The following is a 19,717-nucleotide window of genomic DNA, read 5'->3' as shown; positions in this document are numbered from 1 at the left end:
ATTTATCTATGATTTTACTGAAGACTCCTAGATGACTTGCAGAGGCACATTATTTTATCTTTACCCCAAATAATTCAAAGTTTTGTTTTGCAAAGAGCAGGAATTCTGTTTCTATCGTCTTTAATGTTTGTATATTGATGTGCATAATTAACCACAATGTTTCTGTTGTCAAGTAGTTGTTAATATATAAAAAAATTTAATGTTTAATAAGTTTGAACATTCCCCTTCAGAGTATTACTGCTGCCTCCGTCTGTATTAGAGGGGGAAAAATGGTAGGGGTGGCCTAAGGGTGGCCATGCCAACCCCTGGCCCCCCATCTAGCTCCACCCCTGTGTTATAGTACCACGTAATAAGATTTAAAGTACATATCAGCCAGGCATACTCTCCACGTGTAGAAGCAGATTCACCAGAGATTTATCCTTAATTCCCATTTCCCTCTATCACTTTTTCCCATTTTTTTTACTTTCTGCCTCACTTCTTCCTCTTCATTTTTTCCCTTTGGGCCCAGTTCCTATGTGGATGGCATTTGATATAATACCATATTAAAGTCCAATAAAGTTTTTTTGTATCCATATAAATATCAAGTGGAGCAAAAAAGCAAAAGCAGTCATGCTCCACTTGTAAAAGTAAATCTTTTGGGCTTTTCTTTGGCACTAAGAAAGCAATTCCCGGTGGTACAATTCCAGAGAGGGCACATTTTAAAATAGAAGGATTTGTATGTCAAGAAACCTTCTCAGTATTAAACAAATCTTACTTTGTATGCAGATTATTTTCAGAGATTGTTTGGATATCTTCTTCTTTACTGTGTTTAAAGTACTAATTCCAGACCATATATGTCATTAGCTTGTAAGGCTATTAGTATTCTGTATGCCATCTGTACATTTGTACTCTCAAATCATAGTTTTAATCTTGGAACTAGTAAATGGTTTAATGTCCTTATATAAATTTTGACTTCTCCAGCTGTCTTTTGGCAAAATTTTCACTTTTCCTTTACAGAAAAAAAAAAAAAAAAAAAGCAATATACTTAAAGAACAGATATTTGTGTCTTAACATTCACCAATAATATATACATATAAGTTGTATATATTTACATTTATATGTAGTTTGAATTTACAGAGCAATCTAATGCAGATTAGACTGATTTCAGTTGGGTGGCTGTTAAACTATGTGATAAAATGCAATCTAGATTACCAGATAAAAAATAAATATCTCTTTAATTAAGGTTGAAATCAAATCTTAAATCAGATAGAGATACCAATGCCCCTATTACAGAGCAACAGATGGCAGACATATAGTCTTACAGTGATTACAGAGTGGGAATCAGGAGTTTTGCCTTCAGCCGTACAAAAGAAATTCAAAAGATAAACAGAAAACTCAGTCAGGCTTCAACTGACTGGGAACCTTTGTGCCCTCCTACAAAAAACAAAAAACAAAAGATGCCCTGGGCTGAGAGTCTTATCGCTCATATTAAAATCTCCACTGTTTTGACAAGAAAGATTTTATGTTAGGCATCTTAATGGTCTTAATGATCAGATCTCCCATCAGATACCAATATTTCCTTTATTGATATATTTAATACTGCCTTTAGAAAGGTATAGGCTTTTATAAAGATATATGGAACTATTGTTTTTAAAGATTTAGAGAGAGATTTAAAAAATATTGTTTTGCTTATTTGCAATACAAGATATGAGACTGTAGTAATTTGAGAACAATATAGTAAATAAAGTAGAATAAATTTGATGTTTTGTTGTTTATATTTTAGATTTTTCAGATTATTCAAGAAAATTAAAATGTACAGAATCTATCGTTAATCTGAATTTATAAAAAAAAATAATTGCACAAATCTTAATATTTAATAGGTTTTGCAGTTCAAAATAGTTACATTCAGCCAAGAAGTGACCCAAGTCAACAGAGGAGGGGGGGATTTTTCTTTTAGTGAAAAAAAAAGTGATTTTTACTTGCGGGTGGAACTGAGAAGAAATCTGAGCAGATAATATCACAACAAGTAAAAATGAAATAATAAGCCACAAAAAGTCGTCTCCTATCTAACTTTCCAGCGGCATTTAATAATATTCTCTAGAGACCTGGCTACAAGAGAAGAGAGCAGAAAATATCAAAAAATCACACAAAAGACCTATAGAAAACACACAGCTTCCTTAAGGAGTACAGTCCGCTCTGTCCCTTCTTGTAGATAGCTTCACATTTTAACTCTCAGTCCAGTCAGTTGTCCTGGTGAACACCGTTATATTATCCCTCCACCACCTCCACTTCTTATCCAATAATGATAATGGAATTTAACCTCCTGTTTCTTTTTAAATCTGAAATAATCTCCCTTGTTTTATTTACATTAATGATTAGATGATGAGTTTTTATGGGTATTTTGTCTTTACTTTTTTGCAGTTTTGTTGGGAACATTTCTGGGTATTCCTGCTGCTTTTAGTTGTTATTTGTGCACACATTTCAGTTATGATCAGTACCTAGCACACATTGTAAGAGGGTTAAGTTATCAGTACAATATTTTAAAATAATAGAGCCCAGTGTGAGAACTTTTAACTATTTTTCTATTTCATCAAAGCCAAGTCACACATTTTTACATCTTGGGTTTCTGCAGATAAACTTTGATTAATGTTTATATCACATTAAAAGTATAGTAAACCTCTGAGGTTTCTATTATATGTAATTCCATAAAATGTGTGTGGCGCGTAGGAAGGGTGTATATTGTTATCTATTTATGTTTGAAAGGATATAAAACAGAGAAACTAGAATAGAAATGACTGATAAAAAGAGAACATTTATGCATATAAACCTACCTTATATTTTTCCAAGCAAAAAGGTTTGAGCACCTAACATTGTTTATTAAATATGATTACTATTCTCCTCAAAAATCGCAGTTCCCTTTAAAAGACAGCTGTGTTGGCTAATTTAACAAATTTGGACCATATTTCAGTGCTTTAAAATACAGTATGACAAATAATCTAGGAAAATCATTAATGTTTTTGATAAACTGTGTAATTTTGATCTCACTTAGCTTATGCAAATCTCCTTTCCGTTGTTTTTCTTTCTTGCTGAATGGTTGCCAGTTAGGCCTCTTTTTGGACATTCTTCGATATAACTTTCCTTTCACAAGTCATTTTCTGAATCAAGCTGTTTTGGGGAGGAGAGGAAGTTTCATGCTGAAAAAGAGTGTTGATCTCCCTCCCGTGTTAACCTTCATAATCTGCTCCCAACAAATCTGAGGTTTTCTACATTCATTTTCGTTTCTGTATAGCACTAATTTTTTGTGTTTTATGCATAAATATACAGCTTTTTGAAAGTTTTGTGTGATTACCCAACTGTACACCTCTGTATCTATGATGCTATTTTAACAGGAGTGTGGACACAATATTCTTTAAATAATGGACAGTTTCTGAGATGAATTTAAATGTTATATATAATAGTACAATTGAGTGAAGTGTACGGAAGAGGATTAGGGCCACTGAAAAAAAATAAGTTAACTGATTTTAAAATTTTATTTCAGTATAATATGAGAAAAAAAGAAATCTGAATTCTGACTTTAATCTCAGAATTCTGACTCCAATCTCTGAATTTTGGATCTTAATTTAGATGGGCACCATCAAGGAAGAGATGTGGGTGCACTCAGCTTCACTGACAAAGATGTGAGTTGTTTGGGAGGGCCAAAAACACATTGGTGGAGAAATGACGAAATTAGACAACTTTTTACGCGCCCAAGGGGTCCCCGTTGATGCTATTTCATTAATGGAGGAGCAGAAGGTTATTAAAAAAAGAGAGCTGGTTTAGTCTCTAAAACAGACATGGCTACAGCTTGTTGCTAATATGTCTGTTAGCTTTCAGAATTCAGTCAGAATTCTGAGAAAAAAGTCAGAATTCTGAGATTAAAGTCAAAATTCTGAGAAAAAAGTCAGAATTCTGAGATTAAAGTCAGAATTCTCAGATTAAAGTCAGAATTCTCAGATTAAAGTCCGAATTCTGACTTTTTCCCCATATTAAACTGAAATAATATCAGAAGATTTCTAAAAGTTTCGCAGAGGCCCTTCTTAAAAATATGACATCTATGGGGAATTTACCGTGTCCGTGTTTACAAAGAGCTCCTGAACGCAGCAGCTGTCACGTGACACTGGCTCGCCTGTAGTTGGTGATGTGACACTGCTCATGCTAGCACTCGTTAGCAAAGTTTGTTGACTTTCGCAATATCTCGCCCCTCCGGACTGTTTGGGGGAAATCTAGCAAAAATGGACAATAGCGGGAAAGAGAAGGAAGCCGCGGCGTTAATAGCGGAGGCAGAGAAGAAGATGAAGTCTTCTCAGTCGTTTTTCGGCTCGTTGTTTGGGTGAGTGTTGACAGTTAGCCTATGAGGGCCAACTATGCGGAAGGTGATTAGCTGCACAGTTAGCATCACATCTGAAGGCAAAACATTAAACGTTACCGCAGCTGTCAGTAATATAATGTTAAGTCAGCGTGTTTAACGCGACGGGTTTTTAATTAATGTTTAAAATGAACTTTCTCAGACAGAAACTGAACATGGAAACGGCGGCTTGTAATATTTTATTTTTGCCACTGACAACAGCAACATAAACTGTTGGGAGCCCATTTATTCGCAGCATTGGATACAGTAGTGTATTTTTGATTGCTTAAATGTGACCTAAAGGACGTTTACTGTATACAATTTAACATGTACGGACACTTTATTTAACGTAGCGCCCCCTAACGGTAAAGTCTTTCTCTACACGTCACATGCAAGTCACATTTGATCACAGTAACAAACTAAAAAATGTTATATTAATTTTTTCAGAAATTATTGAAGGCTCACAAACCCTCCTAATTTTATTCATTTTTAGTTGTTATTTAACGTAGTAAAACCAGTTGGTTCCAATATTGCAGATGCAATAAAAAAAAAATGGTTTGCCATATACCCATAAAAAAGCAACCAATAAAAAAATGATCGCACTGAACAAAACCCAACATCTAACAACCATGAAGATTAAAGACTTCAATTAATCTTAAAGCATGAGGCAGGGTGCATCCTAGTTAAAGGAGCAGGTAGAAAAAAGCTAACAAATAGGCAGCCACACACACATCCTGCACATCACACAGGAAGCTGGTGTACCCAGAAAAAACCTCCACATGCACAGGGAGAACTTGCAAACTCCAAGCTACAGAGAGGCAAAAGTCCGCCATCGTTGCTGCATTGCAACAGCAAAGTCATCATTCTGTGTTTCAGCTGATCCTTTTACTCTCAGCACCATGATTGCACGTTGCTGGAGTTTAACTGTTTTTGCTGCTGTCGCCTGTAGTCAAACTGTGTTAGATCTTTAAAAAAAAATAAAAAATTCCCGAAGATACTGGTGCTATATGATACTATTCATCATACCAAGTTGTCTGTCGTATGAAGGACCAAATTCTTCTTTTAGTTCAGGCACTGGTTGATACTTTCATGGTCAACGGTCAGAGTTAAAGTGTTTTTAATAAATGCATCATTTCAAAAACAGTTTTGGATTTTTAAAGAATGACCTTGTTGTTTTAAGACTCACCAAAAATATGACTGATAAGGTCAGTCATAAGGTTGCCTTTATGATGGTCCCTTTGAAGCAAAATATAAGACAAATAAAACATATAACTCAAAACTTACACAGTATTATGAATTTACTGCAGTTTCACAAATTGCTATTTTACATTTGTGTCTTTTGCATGAGGCTATTTAGAAAAATTGTTGATGATGTTTTTTTAATAGAGTTGTTACGATACTAAACTTTTCAACTCGATACCGATACTAAGTAAAATATTCGATACTCGATGTCATTTTCAATACCACAAGGATAAAAACGACTCCAAAATTCAACAGAAATTTTTTCATTAATAAACAAAATACAATAAATAGATAAATAAATACAATAAACAATATTTTGAGGTTGTATGCTGTGCACAATATTAAGCAAGCTTGATAAAAAACTTACAAAATTAAAATTAAGTGTTCCTTCCTTGGCTATGCTTTACACACATAACAATGACACTAGCCAAACCAGTTATAAAACAAAAATAATTCTCAGCAGCTGCACCTGTTACAGAAAAAAGTCTGAAACCGAAAAGTGCACAGAATTATTCAATCCCACAGTGTTCAGAAAGTGCATTTCCCTCTAATCTGCGCATAAGATGAATGACTGTTTAGGTGCCACTGGTGGTAGCACTGTATCAATACTTTTGAAAATGAGTATTGTATCCGGATACAACTTTTCAGTATCGTTACTTTTTTGAGTATCGATACTTTTGACAACCCTAATACAGATATGGAAAGACACAAAGATACAGAAAGAACAACCGTTTTGAAACAACAGAAGAAGAAGAGTGTTCCGGAACAGAACAACCGTTTTGAAACAACAGAAGAAGAGTGTTCCGGAACAGAACAACCGTTTTGAAACAACAGAAGAAGAGTGTTCCGAAACAGAACAACCGTTTTGAAACAACGCAAGACGAAGAAGAGTGTTCCGGAACAGAACAACCGTTTTGAAACAACGCAAGAAGAAGAAGAGTGTTCCGGAACAGAACAACCGTTTTGAAACAACACAAGAAGAAGAAGAGTGTTCCGGAACAGAACAACCGTTTTGAAACAACACAAGAAGAAGAAGAGTGTTCCGGAACAGAACAACCGTTTTGAAACAACGCAAGAAGAAGAAGAGTGTTCCGGAACAGAACAACCGTTTTGAAACAACGCAAGACGAAGAAGAGTGTTCCGGAACAGAACAACCGTTTTGAAACGACGCAAGACGAAGAAGAGTGTTCCGGAACAGAACAACCGTTTTGAAACAACGCAAGAAGAAGAGTGTTCCGGAACAGAACAACCGTTTTGAAACAACGCAAGACGAAGAAGAGTGTTCCGGAACAGAACAACCGTTTTGAAACAACGCAAGACGAAGAAGAGTGTTCCGGAACAGAACAACCGTTTTGAAACAACGCAAGAAGAAGAAGAGTGTTCCGGAACAGAACAACCGTTTTGAAACAACGCAAGACGAAGAAGAGTGTTCCGGAACAGAACAACCGTTTTGAAACAACGCAAGAAGAAGAAGAGTGTTCCGGAACAGAACAACCGTTTTGAAACAACGCAAGAAGAAGAAGAGTGTTCCGGAACAGAACAACCGTTTTGAAACAACGCAAGACGAAGAAGAGTGTTCCGGAACAGAACAACCGTTTTGAAACAACGCAAGACGAAGAAGAGTGTTCCGGAACAGAACAACCGTTTTGAAACAACGCAAGACGAAGAAGAGTGTTCCGGAACAGAAGGGCCGTTTTGAAACAACGCAAGACGAAGAAGAGTGTTCCGGAACAGAAGGGCCGTTTTGAAACAACGCAAGACGAAGAAGAGTGTTCCGGAACAGAAGGGCCGTTTTGAAACAACGCAAGAGGAAGAAGAGTGTTCCGGAACAGAACAACCGTTTTGAAACAACGCAAGACGAAGAAGAGTGTTCCGAAACAGAACAACCGTTTTGAAACAACGCAAGACGAAGAAGAGTGTTCCGGAACAGAACAACCGTTTTGAAACAACGCAAGACGAAGAAGAGTGTTCCGGAACAGAACAACCGTTTTGAAACAACGCAAGACGAAGAAGAGTGTTCCGGAACAGAAGGGCCGTTTTGAAACAACGCAAGACGAAGAAGAGTGTTCCGGAACAGAACAACCGTTTTGAAACAACGCAAGACGAAGAAGAGTGTTCCGGAACAGAACAACCGTTTTGAAACAACGCAAGACGAAGAAGAGTGTTCCGGAACAGAACAACCGTTTTGAAACAACGCAAGAAGAAGAAGAGTGTTCCGGAACAGAACAACCGTTTTGAAACAACGCAAGACGAAGAAGAGTGTTCCGGAACAGAACAACCGTTTTGAAACAACACAAGAAGAAGAAGAGTGTTCCGGAACAGAACAACCGTTTTGAAACAACGCAAGAAGAAGAAGAGTGTTCCGGAACAGAACAACCGTTTTGAAACAACGCAAGAAGAAGAAGAGTGTTCCGGAACAGAACAACCGTTTTGAAACAACGCAAGACGAAGAAGAGTGTTCCGGAACAGAACAACCGTTTTGAAACAACGCAAGAAGAAGAAGAGTGTTCCGGAACAGAACAACCGTTTTGAAACGACGCAAGACGAAGAAGAGTGTTCCGGAACAGAACAACCGTTTTGAAACAACGCAAGAAGAAGAAGAGTGTTCCGGAACAGAACAACCGTTTTGAAACAACACAAGAAGAAGAAGAGTGTTCCGAAACAGAACAACCGTTTTGAAACAACGCAAGACGAAGAAGAGTGTTCCGGAACAGAACAACCGTTTTGAAACAACACAAGAAGAAGAAGAGTGTTCCGGAACAGAACAACCGTTTTGAAACAACGCAAGAAGAAGAAGAGTGTTCCGGAACAGAACAACCGTTTTGAAACAACAGGGCCGTTTCTCACTTCACGAGATACAGATATAGAAAGACACAGAAAAATACAGATTAGAGTTGTCACGATAATAAACTTTTCAACTCGATACCGATACTAAGTAAAATATTCGATACTCGATGTCATTTTCAATACCACAAGGATAAAAACGACTCCAAAATTCAACAGAAATTTTTTCATTAATAAACAAAATACAATAAATAGATAAATACAATAAACAATATTCCTTCCTTGGCTATGCTTTACACACATAACAATGACACTAGCCAAACCAGTTATAAAACAAAAATAATTCTCAGCAGCTGCACCTGTTACAGAAAAAAGTCTGAAACCGAAAAGTGCACAGAATTATTCAATCACACAGTGTTCAGAAAGTGCATTTTCCTCTAATCTGCGCATAAAATGAATGAATGTTTAGGTGCCACTGGTTGTGGCACTGTATTGATACTTTTGAAAATGAGTATTGTATCCGGATACAACTTTTCAGTATCGATACTTTTGACAACACTATTTTTTAATAGTAAATTTTAAAGATTTTTTAGCAGGATAGAAGGAATAAAAGAACAATCCCACTGAGGGCATCTAAATCTTTCAGGTCCTCTTTCCCTCTTTTAGTCATTTCGGCCTTTGTTGTTGATGGTACGTTAGTATTTGATCAAATAAGAAAGTTTTAAGGATAAACTTGTTCAATCCAAAGTGCAGATTCTCATCAGCTGCAGCACATTTTTGTTAATTTTGTTTAATTTGTCTTTTTATTAAAAAGAAACAAGAAAGCGACAAAAGGAATCCATATCAACCGGGAAACAAGAGATGTATTTTCAAAATGCTTCCGCTGCAAGACACTTAGTTTTTTTTTTATTATTATTATTAGTATTGCTATTTTGTTGTAAAACATGTAATAAAAAAACAACTGTAGGAAGCCAAAATCACATATAGATCCGTATTCCTTAAAAACAAACTGACATTTTTCAGATCTGTCTGGGGACGACTGAAGTCCTTTGGCTAATTCTGCTGCGTTTGCAGCAATGCTATTAATGTACACATCCCTGTCAAATACATAGATAAATTCAATGAAATTAAACTCAAGAGACTTTTTATAGAAGAGATGTTAACAGCAAAATATTATCCGGGTAATTAAACGTAACTAAGATGGACAGGATTCTGGTGCTGACAATATAATTTATCCATCCATGTCATCATGTTTGTGCTGTTTTCCAGGAGTTCCTCCAAGTTGGAGGAGGCCTGTGACATGTATGTCAGAGCAGCCAACATGTACAAGATGGCCAAGAACTGGTGTGGTAAGAGAAGCATCAACATCATTTTTTCTTTTCCACAATGTTTTTCATGATCCCCCCCTTTAACGTGCCACTGTTTCCTCTCAGCTGCAGGAAATGCATTCTCCAAAGCTGCTCATCTTCACCTGCAAATGCAGAGCAAACACGATGCAGCAACGAACCTGATAGATGCTGGAAACGCGTTCAAAAAAGCCGATCCACAAGGTGAGTCTTGGTTATGTGATACAGGATGAGTGGCTCGTGGAGACTGCACTGAACTTTACAAACCGTGAAGGAGCATTGGTTTGAAAATATTGTGCATTATTTTTTATAATACAGAGCATCACTTCAAAGAAAGCAAAGCAGGTCTCTACACACTTCTGCTGTGGATAATGTTAATTATTTAAGCTGGTTTGTTCATAGCATTTTGAAGTTCATGGGTGGAATGAATGTGTCTGGCTTTTTAGATTGCCTTCTGGGGGAGTTCTGTAGGAGTGGGTGACCATCTGTTTTTGAATGTAGGGTGGGTTTTGATTGTTATGACCCAAAGCTTTATTTCTCCAGTAAATGTTAGAATAGATCTTTTGAGGGTTTTCAATTTTCACTGCCTTCTAAGTAATCGGGTCTTGGATTTATAATAGAATATAGCTGCTGGATAAAAGTACCAGTTTATATAAGCTGCAGTACCATTTTTCACCATCAGGTGGCAGGCAAACCAAGGAGGTATTTTCCTTTGTAGCAGCTCTGAATCTGGTGATGTTGCACATTTCTAAATGCTGTGATTGTTTTTACTTTGAGCTTACAAGAAAGTTGCCATCAGAAAGGAAGTTTTACTTATGATGTGTTACTATAAGAAACTTTGCTGCCATGTATTTTTTCATCCCCATGAGTAGTTGTACTAAATACATAAACTTCATGGAGCTTCAGTCACGACCAACTTTAAAGTTGATTTTCTCCTCTTAGAGGAGGAATTCAACATGAAAGTTTTATTAAAACATGATTTTTTAATAAAACATGTTTGTAAATTGGAGGTATTAGTTGACAACACCGCTACTTACTGTCAGAACAATATAAGAAATAGAAATATCTTTTATTGTCCAACTGTGGGGGTGTTCAGGTCTAGTAGTGGAGGATAAATAAAAAAGGTTGGAAACAGCAAAATAAAGGTAAAGAAAAAAGACAACAGAGTTTATAAATCTATAAGTGATGGTTATCTGAGTGAGATTATTTAAATAAACAAAACAGCTATACATATCTCTGCATAAAAAACAATATTTGAATAATCGAAAAGTATACTAAAACATCAAGGATGTAAACATTTATGGTTTGTTCGGAGGAGGGATGGTTATAAACTAAAGTACAACTGCTAAGAGGAAGGATACGTAATAATGCAGCTTTGTGCACCCAGGGTGCAGAAGTCTGTCACTAAAGGGACTTCTAGCTCTTTAGAGCAGCTTTATATTTGGATAAATACACTATATTGCCAAAAGTATTTGCTCACCTGCCTTGACTCACATATGAGCTTAAGTGACATCCCGTTCCTAATCCATAGGGTTCAATATGACGTCGGTCCACCCTTTGCAGCTAGAACAGCTTCAACTCTTCTGGGAAGGCTGTCCACAAGGTTTAGGAGTGTGTTTATGGGAATTTTTGACCATTCTTCCAGAAGCGCATTTGTGAGGTTGCACACTGATGTTGGACGAGAAGGCCTGGCTCTCAGTCTCCGCTCTAATTCATCCCAAAGGTGTTCTATCGGGTTGAGGTCAGGACTCTGTGCAGGCCAGTCAAGTTCATCCACACCAGACTCTGTCATCCATGTCTTTATGGACCTTGCTTTGTGCACTGGTGCACAGTCATGTTGGAAGAGGAAGGGGCCAGCTCCAAACTGTTCCCACAAAGTTGGGAGCATGGAATTGTCCAAAATGTCTTGGTATGCTGAAGCATTCAGAGTTCCTTTCACTGGAACTAAGGGGCCAAGCCCAGCTCCTGAAAAACAACCCCACACCATAATCCCCCCTCCACCAAACTTTACACTTGGCACAATGCAGTCAGACAAGTACCGTTCTCCTGGCAACCGCCAAACCCAGACCCGTCCATCAGATTGCCAGATGGAGAAGCGCGATTCGTCACTCCAGAGAACGCGTCTCCACTGCTCTAGAGTCCAGTGGCGGCGTGCTTTACACCACCGCATCCGACGCTTTGCATTGCACTTGGTGATGTATGGCTTGGATGCAGCTGCTCGACCATGGAAACCCATTCCGTGAAGCTCTCTGCGCACTGTTCTTGAGCTAATCTGAAGGCCACATGAAGTTTGGAGGTCTGTAGTGATTGACTCTGCAGAAAGTTGGCGACCTCTTCGCACTATGCGCGTCAGCATCCGCTGACCCCGCTCCGTCAGTTTACGTGGCCTACCACTTCGTGGCTGAGTTGCTGTCGTTCCCAAACACTTCCATTTTCTTATAATAGAGCTGACAGTTGACTGTGGAATATTTAGGAGCGAGGAAATTTCACGACTGGATTTGTTGCACAGGTGGCATCCTATCACAGTTCCACGCTGGAATTCACTGAGCTCCTGAGAGCGACCCATTCTTTCACAAATGTTTGTAAAAACAGTCTGCATGCCTAGGTGCTTGAATTTATACACCTGTGGCCATGGAAGTGATTGGAACACCTGATTCCAATAATTTGGATGGGTGAGCAAATACTTTTGGCAATATAGTGTATGTTATGTAAATAAGATATATAAAGATTTATGTTGTCCAGCTGTGATGTCATTAATGCCTATTGTTCTGTCTACCACCACCTGCGCCGAGTCAAGGTAGCACAGTAAAAACTACATTATAAAAATGGCGGCCTCCACCACAGTCAAAATTGTTGGCAAAATCAATAAATTTCAGCATATCAATGTTTTCTTTTTTGTCCCCTTACCCTAGACTTTTTTGGGGATGAATATTAACCGTAAAGAAATCGATAATCTAATGTAATTTCAAAATGTATGTACTATAGCTACATATTATGTAAAAAAAAACTTGTCATCACAGTATCAGTGTAGAATATCTATACAGCAAAGTACTGTTTGAAGTGCAGTTATAGTAAGCTAATATAGTGCCATAAAAATGCATTACGTGTGTTAATATAATATTTAATCAGTTGCACAGGGTCTGGGAGCAGCACATAATACTAAAGGTTACAAAGTGATAGAAGAACACATTGGAAAGAGAGGGGAAAAAAACAGCTCTTTAAAATTATATTTTATTTTTAAATGAAACTATAAATTACACTATTTTATGCTTCATACTTCAAGCATTAAGCAGTGAATGTTCTGAAATATTAATTTACTGCATACATTTTTTTTATCTGTTTCTTTTGCTCTTTTTTATTAATTTGAAAATAAACTAACAAACAAAACTAAAATAAGATTCATGATTGATAAAAGTAAGTAATGAAGATGCATTCTAGGTCTCTTATTGTTTGAGAATAATGAACTAAAACATCTTCCTCAAAATAATTTCAGAATGATTTTTCATGTTATTCCTCTGCTTTAATTTCTCTTTCTTAATACTTCCTCTCTCAACAGAGGCCATCAACTGCTTAAACCGAGCTATCGAAATTTACACCGATATGGTGAGTTTTTCTACTCCAAGCGTCTTCTTTTATTATTAACTTAGGGTTAACATCAAATTATTACATCTGAATTTCCTTTGTTTCCCGTGTGTGTTTTCAGGGTCGTTTCACCATCGCAGCAAAACATCACATCACCATTGCAGAGATATATGAGACGGAGTTGGTGGACATCGACAAGGTCAGGTTAAAATCAAGCAAACAGACCTTTTGGTTTTAGTTCTAATTCTGCTTATTTTATTGATAAAAATATTTAATTTACAGGCCATTGCTCATTATGAACAAGCTGCAGATTATTATAAAGGTGAAGAATCCACCAGGTGAATATTTTAAATATGCTACATGTTTCTATTTTTTTATTTCTAAACATTTTTCTACATATTACTCAATATTTGTTCTTAATGAATGTGTTCTTTTTTCCTTTTTTTAAATATTTTTGGTTTTATTTAACAAGACGATTGCTGATTTTTCTTTGTTCAGCTCAGCAAACAAGTGCCTTTTGAAAGTTGCGACCTATGCAGCTCAGCTGGAGCAGTATCAAAAGGCTATAGAGATCTATGAACAGGTGAGATGATGAACAGTAACAGCTAACCTAGTGAACTAAGTGCCGCAAAATAAGTTTTAACTCTGGTTTTCAGGTGGGAACATATGCAATGGACAGTACGCTGCTGAAATACAGTGCCAAGGATCACTTCTTCAAGGCGGCGCTGTGTCACTTTTGTGTAGACATGCTAAATGCAAAGGTGAGTATAGTTACGGAGAATCTGTGTACCATGTAGCCACCATTTCCTGAGCCTCTGATATAACTTCCTCCCTGTTATCCACTCAGCTCGCCATGCAGAAGTATGAAGAAATGTTCCCAGCATTTTCAGACTCCAGAGAGTGCAAGCTGTTGAAGGTAGGCTTTAGTCCTTTTTTCTTTGTGTATAAATCTTTCCCAGTGTGTATTTCTATGCTTTTAGAAAATGCATGTTGGTCAAAACCAGGTAAAATGGAGCCCGAAGGGAATTCATTTGTTTCCATCACATTGGATAAAGTTAAAGAAGTATAACTAGTCCAGTGCAGTAGTTGGACTCCAACTTTTGAAATTATGTTTAGATTGCTAGGATGGGTTGAATGCAGAGAACTAATTTCCCAACTGGGATTAATAAAAGAAAAATAGCATTATTATTAATATAGAAACATCTGACTGACTACTTTCCAGACATAACTTCTCTCACACTGAATCACTTGCAGATGAACATTACGAACCTGCTGCCCACGCCTGTGCTGCTTTACGCTACGGGCTGACTTTTGGTCAGCTTTAGCAAATATTTAACTTGTTCAGAGGAAAACGGTTACCTCTGCGTGGCTTTAGAACCTCGCTGCTTCCTTATTGACAACAATAAACAGATTCTCCTGTTGAAAATCTTGCATGCAAGTTTCCTTTTTTCGCGAAGCACTTCCCGTTAGACCAGCAATCATTAGGTGACATAATCCAAAGGCATTTTTGCCCTTGATCATACTTGGTGAAATTGCTTTTAGAGCTATTAAATCTGCGCAACTTGTAAAGATAATTCATCAAATTTCATTTTTGGAACATTGAAGAATTAAAGCTTTGTTTTGTTTTTCTTGAAGGTTTTAGAAGAAAAAAGGTATTAAAGTACTTGCAAAAAAATCTAGAATAGAATAGACAAGAATAGAAAATCCCTTTATTGTCCCACAATGGGGAAATTCTGGTGTTGCGGCAGCAAAAAGATTATAGAAAAAATTTTCACACAAATGTGGACATTAGAAAAAATTTATAACAATAACATAATAGTGAAGAGTTAAAAGACACAAAAAAAATACTGTTCTGTAAAATGTTTTAACAATATAAAAACTGAGCATATGGAGAATTAAAAAAAAAACACAGCTGTGGACATTTTTACAGTAATGGATATTTGAAAATAGCAGCGACATTAGAGATGTGCTAAATGATAGCAGCGTGTTATCAACTAAGATAGAAACTTTGAATATATGCATCTCAATATGTTTTCTTAATTCTTGAATATCATGTTTGAAAAAAAAAATAAAGACAAATAGGGATTTAGTTTTCCATCAGATAACAAAAAGAGTTACCTTAATATTAATAGAAATTCCTGCATTGAAGCCATTCAGGCCCAAAGAGCCACAGGTAGCAAACGTCTCTGTTGGAGACACAATCAGCCGCAGTATCACACCATAGACAGACATTAATGTTTTAATGTGTCTGTTGTTTTAGGATGAGCTTCAGATGGCCATTCACTGATATCTCACCAGGATCCTAACATGGAGTTCACATTTTTTGGTTCATCTTACAAAGTTGCAGATGGTTCGAGGATTCATACTTTAATAACCACAAATTCAATTCAATTCAATTCAGTTTATTTATATAGCGCCAAATTCACAACACATGTCATCTCAAGGCACTTTACAGTTCAACCAGATCATACAGTCAAATTGATGCAAAGTTTTCTATCTAAGGAAAACCAGTTGATTGCATTGACTCATTGACTCAAATACAATCTCCCACACTAAGCATGCTTGTAGCAACAGTGGAGAGGAAAAACTCCCTTTTAACAGGAAGAAACCTCCAGCAGAACCAGGCTCAGTGTGAGCGGCCATCTGCCGAGGCCGACTGGGGTTCAAGGAGACAGAAGCAGAGATACAAAAAGCAGCTGTAAAAGGCGGCCCCGTCCAGGAAACACACAGCCAGGCAGACGAGCTCCAAGGCAGCTCCCATGCCAGAGGACGAAGAGAAATTCAAAGGGAAATTCAGTTTCGGAAATCTAGTTTTTTAATGCAGTCAGGTTTTTAATGTCTTGGTACTTTATTTGGTCTGTGATGTCATCAAATGGATGATAAATATAAAGCAGGCCGAGTGGTTATAATGACCTCACTTTGTTAGAGTCCTTAACTCCATAATTCTGTCATTAGGAAAATAAACTCAGTATAATGGTGGTTTGAATGAAGGAGAAAGTCAAAGCGAGTTAAGGGGAGGGTTGGGATACGAAGGGTGCATGTTCTCCTTTGACACAATCTTTTTTTAATTTCAGTTTGCTGCTGTGTCATATTTTTTAGTTCTACTCAAACCATTTTCTATATCGGCTAAAAATTCAGCCGTCTGTCAACGCTTTAAATGTCACACAAACACACCTCATCAGTCAAGGAAAATCTGCCTCGGTTACCCAATAGGCTTCAGAGCCAAAACACAAAAGAAAACATTGTCACCGGAAAACTACAGCAGAAAGAACGTGTTTTTTCTGGATCATCAAGAATTTCAAGGTGAGAGGTGAAGCTGCAAGGAAAAAATGACTCAGAAGATTCCAGCAGGAACCAAGGTCACCTCTGATCCAGGATTGTTTTAGGGTCATATAATAATGATAATAATAATTAATAAAGTAATTGAACTTTATTGATCTCGCAAGGGAGAAATTCAATTCTGCATCTTAACCCATCTGCTTGGGGAGCAGTGGGCTGCCACCGTGCAGCGCCTGGGGAGCAATCAGGGATTAAGGGTCTAACCACTAAGCCACCAGTGCAGTTTCCTGGAGGAAGAAGAGGACATTGAAGGACACACAGCAGTGGACCTGTGTTATTTTCCCTTATAAATCCTTCTTTTAAATATTTGGAAGATTAAAAACAACAATTTTTCCAGAAAAAATAAGCTGAATGGGAAAATTTGTTCTATTTTGTGCCAACAGAGAAGCTTCCTGACACGTTTTACTTGAAATAATTCCTGGAATAAAGAGGTTTAATCCAAGTTCAGAGGACTTCAACATGAGCGCTGCTGGCTCCTGTCCGTTTAACTAAAGCACCAGTCCCATTCCTGAAGAAACTTTTCTCTCCAACTTTACTGCTTAACGTTATTAAACAGTAGAGAAAAAATCTGTTTGTTATTAAGAGAAGGCTGATATCTACACTAGAATTAAAATCTGCTGGAATCAGATGCAATTAATTTAAGCCTGAAGTTACCAGTGCAGTTTTATTTAGTCCGTATTTCAATTATTTTGTCCCAACAGAAACTTCTAGATGCATATGAAGAACAGAACGTGGAAGCCTACACTGATGCGGTGAGTAAACAGCCTGCAGTGTGTTGCTCCTAGCAACAACATTTGATAAAATCTACAGTAAGAGGTGTGGAAACATTGCAAAGTAGCAATAAACGTGTGTTCTGAGGTTGTTGAACCATATAAATGTTTTATTAATCAGCCACCCAAATTTAAATGATTAAAAGCACTGAGGATGTGCAACTAGGTCTAAATATTAATGGACAAACAGCAGATTTATCTGCTCTGAAACTCTGGGTGTGTGTCTGCAGGAAGGCATTGTAGTCACACCAAAGAACTTTCCTATACTGTATGACAACAGCTTGCCGTAGGATATGGTTTATTCAGACTGTTTGTGAAAATACATTCAAGGTGAAACAGAAATCCTTAATTTAATCCCAGTCTTCCAAGAAAAATAGTTATTTTTAAGTGGACTTATACTTTTATTCAACTGTCCTAATCCTCCTCTGTAGAAAAGTACTATAGATGCATTTCTGAGGATTTTGGAGCCATAATCCGTCACAAAAGAACCTAGAACAACATTTAGAGAGCTGCCGACTAACCTTATGCAAGCTTAGTGTTAAATGTGTAAACATCGCGTCCATAATAGAAATCCAAGTACAAAATCACTATTGACAGGAACAGGAACACAAGTGCCTCATATTAGCTGAAACACAATGATCTTCAAGATAAGGAACATTTCCTGAGGTCTGATATGATCAATAGTGTTTCAGCTGTTTTTCAGAAGGGGAAAAAAACAATCAAAATGGTGGCAGTGAGATAGTTTAAAAATGCCTGGGTGATATCAAAAGATAAACAAAGAAAAAAATTGTTGGTATTTGCTAAAGGCGACTCAACCAGTTTTTAGGCGCCATGGGAATTATTGTCACATCGGGTTGGCCTGTTGGTCTGGATGCCATCGTTCAAACTATGAATGAGCTCATCAGTTGACAGTTTGTATTTACTCAGAATAATTAGTCATAGATTTAATGATCTATATAAATATTTAACTGTAATTGAAATGGATAATTTCATTAACCAACATAATCATAGAACTAGTTCATAAACGCTCTAAAATGACTGACTAGAGTGAACAAAAGCATCATGAACGTTTCGGATTTCACTTCCTCATGCATCCCATGTTTGTTTCCTAACAAAACAGTGTGGGCTCAACAAGGATCCTTTGTTTTCATCAACATATGTGATTATTTGTTTTTCTGGGAATATTTCCAGGTGAAGGAGTTCGACACCATCTCCCGTTTGGACCAGTGGCTCACCACCATGCTCCTACGCATCAAGAAGACCATACAGGACGACGAGAGCGACCTCCGCTGATTCAACTCCTAGCCTCCAGCAAACAGCTTACATCCTCATTTTTGCCTTCAAGCTGGCTCTCATGTTCCCGCTGCATTCATCATTTTATGATCTGTTGTACTCTGTTTTCTGCTGTTCCGCTATATGTCTTTGTTGCCTTTTATTTCCCTTAGAAAAGTCTTTATATCATTCGTATGAACACTATCTCCCTGAGTGCTCCTTTGCACCCAGTGAATCAGTTATACACTTACTTTGTAACAGGTGTCGGCCTGGTTCTGGTCCGAATATTCACAATTGGGATGCAATACCGAATGATGATAATACCAGCACACTTGTATGATAAAGATTTAATTTTATTTTCACTGTGATGGATGAGAGAATGATAACTAGGCTAACAGTTTGATTCATTTGTCCAGAATAAACTAAAGGAACTGAAATGCGTTGCCTGCCTGAACCTGTAACATTTGGATGTTTTCATTGTTGAATGGAGCGCCGCAGGTCCTCTTTAGGCACGTCTAATTAGAAAGGATCTGATTGAAGAGTCCGAGGTTTTTCCCACAGTAATTAAACCCTCCTCTGCCTTAAGCTGCTCTCAGGTTGTGAACGACAGGATTTGGCTAGAATTCAGTAGTGATTATGCTTCGTAGAATAATTAACAGTGACTTTGCATATATGTTTCCTGATAAGATAAAAGAAAACAAGCAGTGATCTTTGAAGTCATGGTTTGGAACGACTCGTGGATTTAGTAAGCAGTTTTCTACCGTGTAAGAATGGTTTTACTTTTGTTTTTTAACACGTTTGTAACCAGGCTGATAAGAATCTGTTTTTATGGCCTGCTGGAGGTGCAATACATTTAAAAGAAGAAAAAAAAAAAGCTTTATAGATCCGGACACTGTGCTGCCGTCTCCTCCTGATGATCCTGTGAAACATTTGGTCTTAAAAAGCTTGTCTGTTTCCTGTTAAATAAACCTGAGTGTACCTGCAGCAGTGTTGTGGGCGTGGTTTCAACCTAAAGCTTA

At 37.3% G+C, this 19,717-nt stretch overlaps 1 protein-coding gene across 1 annotated transcript; it reads left to right on the top strand.

The window, feature by feature from the left end:
- Positions 1-4,124: 4,124 nt before the first annotated feature.
- napab (N-ethylmaleimide-sensitive factor attachment protein, alpha b) lies at positions 4,125-19,682 on the top strand. Its single transcript, XM_038289976.1, has 11 exons — positions 4,125-4,348; positions 9,659-9,738; positions 9,823-9,939; positions 13,292-13,338; positions 13,439-13,516; positions 13,600-13,655; positions 13,816-13,900; positions 13,974-14,078; positions 14,165-14,233; positions 17,358-17,408; positions 18,618-19,682. Exons 1-11 carry the CDS (start codon positions 4,251-4,253, stop codon positions 18,717-18,719), a joined length of 888 nt encoding a protein of 295 aa, XP_038145904.1. The 5' UTR covers positions 4,125-4,250; the 3' UTR covers positions 18,720-19,682.
- Positions 19,683-19,717: the final 35 nt, after the last annotated feature.

Source organism: Cyprinodon tularosa, unplaced genomic scaffold (assembly GCF_016077235.1).
Source record: "Cyprinodon tularosa strain WSP-4 unplaced genomic scaffold, ASM1607723v1 ctg274, whole genome shotgun sequence".
NCBI lineage: Eukaryota > Metazoa > Chordata > Actinopteri > Cyprinodontiformes > Cyprinodontidae > Cyprinodon > Cyprinodon tularosa.
This window is presented reverse-complemented; position numbering and strand designations above follow the sequence as displayed.